Source organism: Daktulosphaira vitifoliae, unplaced genomic scaffold (assembly GCF_025091365.1).
Source record: "Daktulosphaira vitifoliae isolate Bord-2020 unplaced genomic scaffold, ASM2509136v1 Scaffold_188, whole genome shotgun sequence".
Taxonomy (NCBI): Eukaryota; Metazoa; Arthropoda; class Insecta; order Hemiptera; family Phylloxeridae; genus Daktulosphaira; species Daktulosphaira vitifoliae.
In genome coordinates, this window is record NW_026099756.1 from 1 (window position 1) to 2319 (window position 2319).

General features: G+C 39.4%; 1 protein-coding gene across 1 annotated transcript; it reads left to right on the forward strand.

Annotated features, from left to right (window-relative positions):
- The first annotated feature begins 6 nt into the window (after window positions 1–6).
- LOC126909215 (zinc transporter ZIP1-like) lies at window positions 7–1453 on the forward strand. The gene has a single exon (XM_050691632.1). The coding sequence runs from the start codon at window positions 278–280 to the stop codon at window positions 1436–1438; it is 1161 nt and encodes a 386-aa protein (XP_050547589.1). The 5' UTR covers window positions 7–277; the 3' UTR covers window positions 1439–1453.
- The last annotated feature ends 866 nt before the right edge of the window (window positions 1454–2319 follow it).

Genomic DNA, 2319 nt, shown 5'->3' on the forward strand with positions numbered 1-2319 from the left:
GTAACCGCGCGCTCGGTCCAGTGCCTTCCATCGCGTGCGATTGTAATTATTCGGTGTCCGTCTAATATTCTAAAACGTTGGAATTTAACCGCTGGGTCTTGATTCAGGGCGCGTGCTATGTACTTACTGATTTCGTCACTGGAGTTTTGCCGTGCCAACACTACTGAGAGGAACGTTACACGATTAATTAACACATACTTAAAACGTAATATTTTTGTTTTTTAATTTTATAGTTTGACGTTATTAAACGATTTATTGAAATAAATTAATAATTGACATGGAGACGTCTAATAGCGACACGAAGGTTAACACGTCTTCGCTAGCTCTGATGGACGATGTGACGATGGCAAAAACGTTGGCCATGGTTGTACTAGGTTTGGGATCGTTTGTACTAGGCGTTATACCCGTCAAGCTAGCCAAGTGGTGGCATAAAGATGGCAACTCGGGCGAAGAATCGCATCAGGGACATTCGCACCATCCGGGATCGTCTGCGTCTTCTTCACCTATCGTGTCTCTTTTGTTATGTTTTGGCGGCGGAGTATTGTTATTCACCACGTTGCTCCACCTTCAACCCGAAGTCCGCGAGGGTGTTCACAACCTTCAGGAGGCGGGTATGTTGCCAGAAGATCTCAGCAGCCTGGGCGATTTGATATTCTGCGCCGGATTTTTCCTCGTTTATTTCCTCGACGAGATTGTGCATTCTATTTTGGACAAGTGTTCGGCAGACTCTGAAGACGAATCTGAAGTAGTGCTACACAGATCGATGAGCATGCGACGGTGTACCATGTCCATACCGCGGGCATCACTTACGGGGTCTCCGACGTCCGTGCCCTCCGTGACGGGCGCGTCCACGGCCAGCATCAACGAATTGCTCAATGATTCCAAAGACAAAAGGTACCACGCATCGTGGAATAATCGACAGATTCGTGATCCGGAAGAACAGTCCAAATCGACTAATGTAGGACAAAGAAAATCGGCCAATCGATCGTTTCGCGGGCTGTTCGCCGTACTGGCACTGTCGTTCCACGAAGTTTTCGAGGGATTGGCTATCGGATTGGAAGAACGCATCGAGAACGTCTGGTATCTGTTTATCGCCGTAGCCACGCACAAGTTAGTCATAGCCTTTTGCGTCGGGTTGGAACTGGCGTGGTCCAAAACTCGCGTGCCCGTACTCGTCATGTACGTGGCTACGTTCGCCGTAGTTACTCCTGTTGGAATTGTCGCCGGCATGTGGCTAGTCAGATATGGTGCCGGTGGTGCCATTGATGGATCTCCTGGTACTGTGGCCGTTATTCTTCAAGGGCTGGCCGCCGGTACTTTGTTGTACGTTGTCTTTTTTGAAGTGTTGGCCAGACACAAACAGGCCGGTTTCCTACATTTGATGGCCATTTTTGTCGGATTCTGTATGATGCTCACACTGCAAATGACGAGTAAGTGAAAAATTAATATACAAATTAAAATACAATTTAATGATCAACAAATCGAAACGGGTTGTCTGAACTGTAAAGATTTTTAATTATGTTAACGGTCAATTGCTAAAATGATGTACATTAATGAGTACTTAATAGTTTTTAATTAATAGCAGATAAACATTAAACATAACATAGTTTTGACTATTATAAAAGTAAAAGTAAAACGTGTATACGGTAAAAATATCATTTAACATTATGTCAATTGACAATGTCCCTAACAGTATGCTTGAAATTTACTTAATTTATAATAGTTACTACTGAATATCACACGCGTACAAATTATCTACAGTACAATATCATGGCTATCGTAATAAATTTAATTAAATAATTAATATTGATAATATTATCATTAACAGTAGTGTTGAGAAAAATCTGCTAAAAAAGGCGTCAGTTATTGGTAGAAGTTTACTCTTTTTATCACGAATATATACTCACTATTAATATACGTTGACACAATAATTTATAAATTTTGTGTAATATTGTTATAATACTATGATTTTGATGTAGCAATTATTCTCTCGTTTAGATTTCTAAAATATTTTCATCTCAGCTCTGTCTCAATAAATGCCATTGATTCGTATTTCGTTTTTTAGGGAAGAGTAGAAAAATATTAAGCGCAGTAGTTTTTCAAAACATTTTACTTAAATATTTAAAAAACGAAAATCAACATTTGTATTTGTTGGCCTGTGTTACAGAACTACGACTTTGTTAATTAATAAATAAGGTAGTGAATTCACGTCACACATTAAATAAAAGTATTTATGAAGTGTAAAAAACATTTCCTGGTTTATTCATATTTGGAAACATTTTCATATTTCCAGTTATTTTATTGTGAAAATGTCTTTAT

Excerpts from the sequence above, each read along its gene's own strand:
- LOC126909215 (XM_050691632.1), top strand. The coding sequence starts at position 278 with ATGGAGACGTCTAATAGCGACACGAAGGTTAACACGTCTTCGCTAGCT.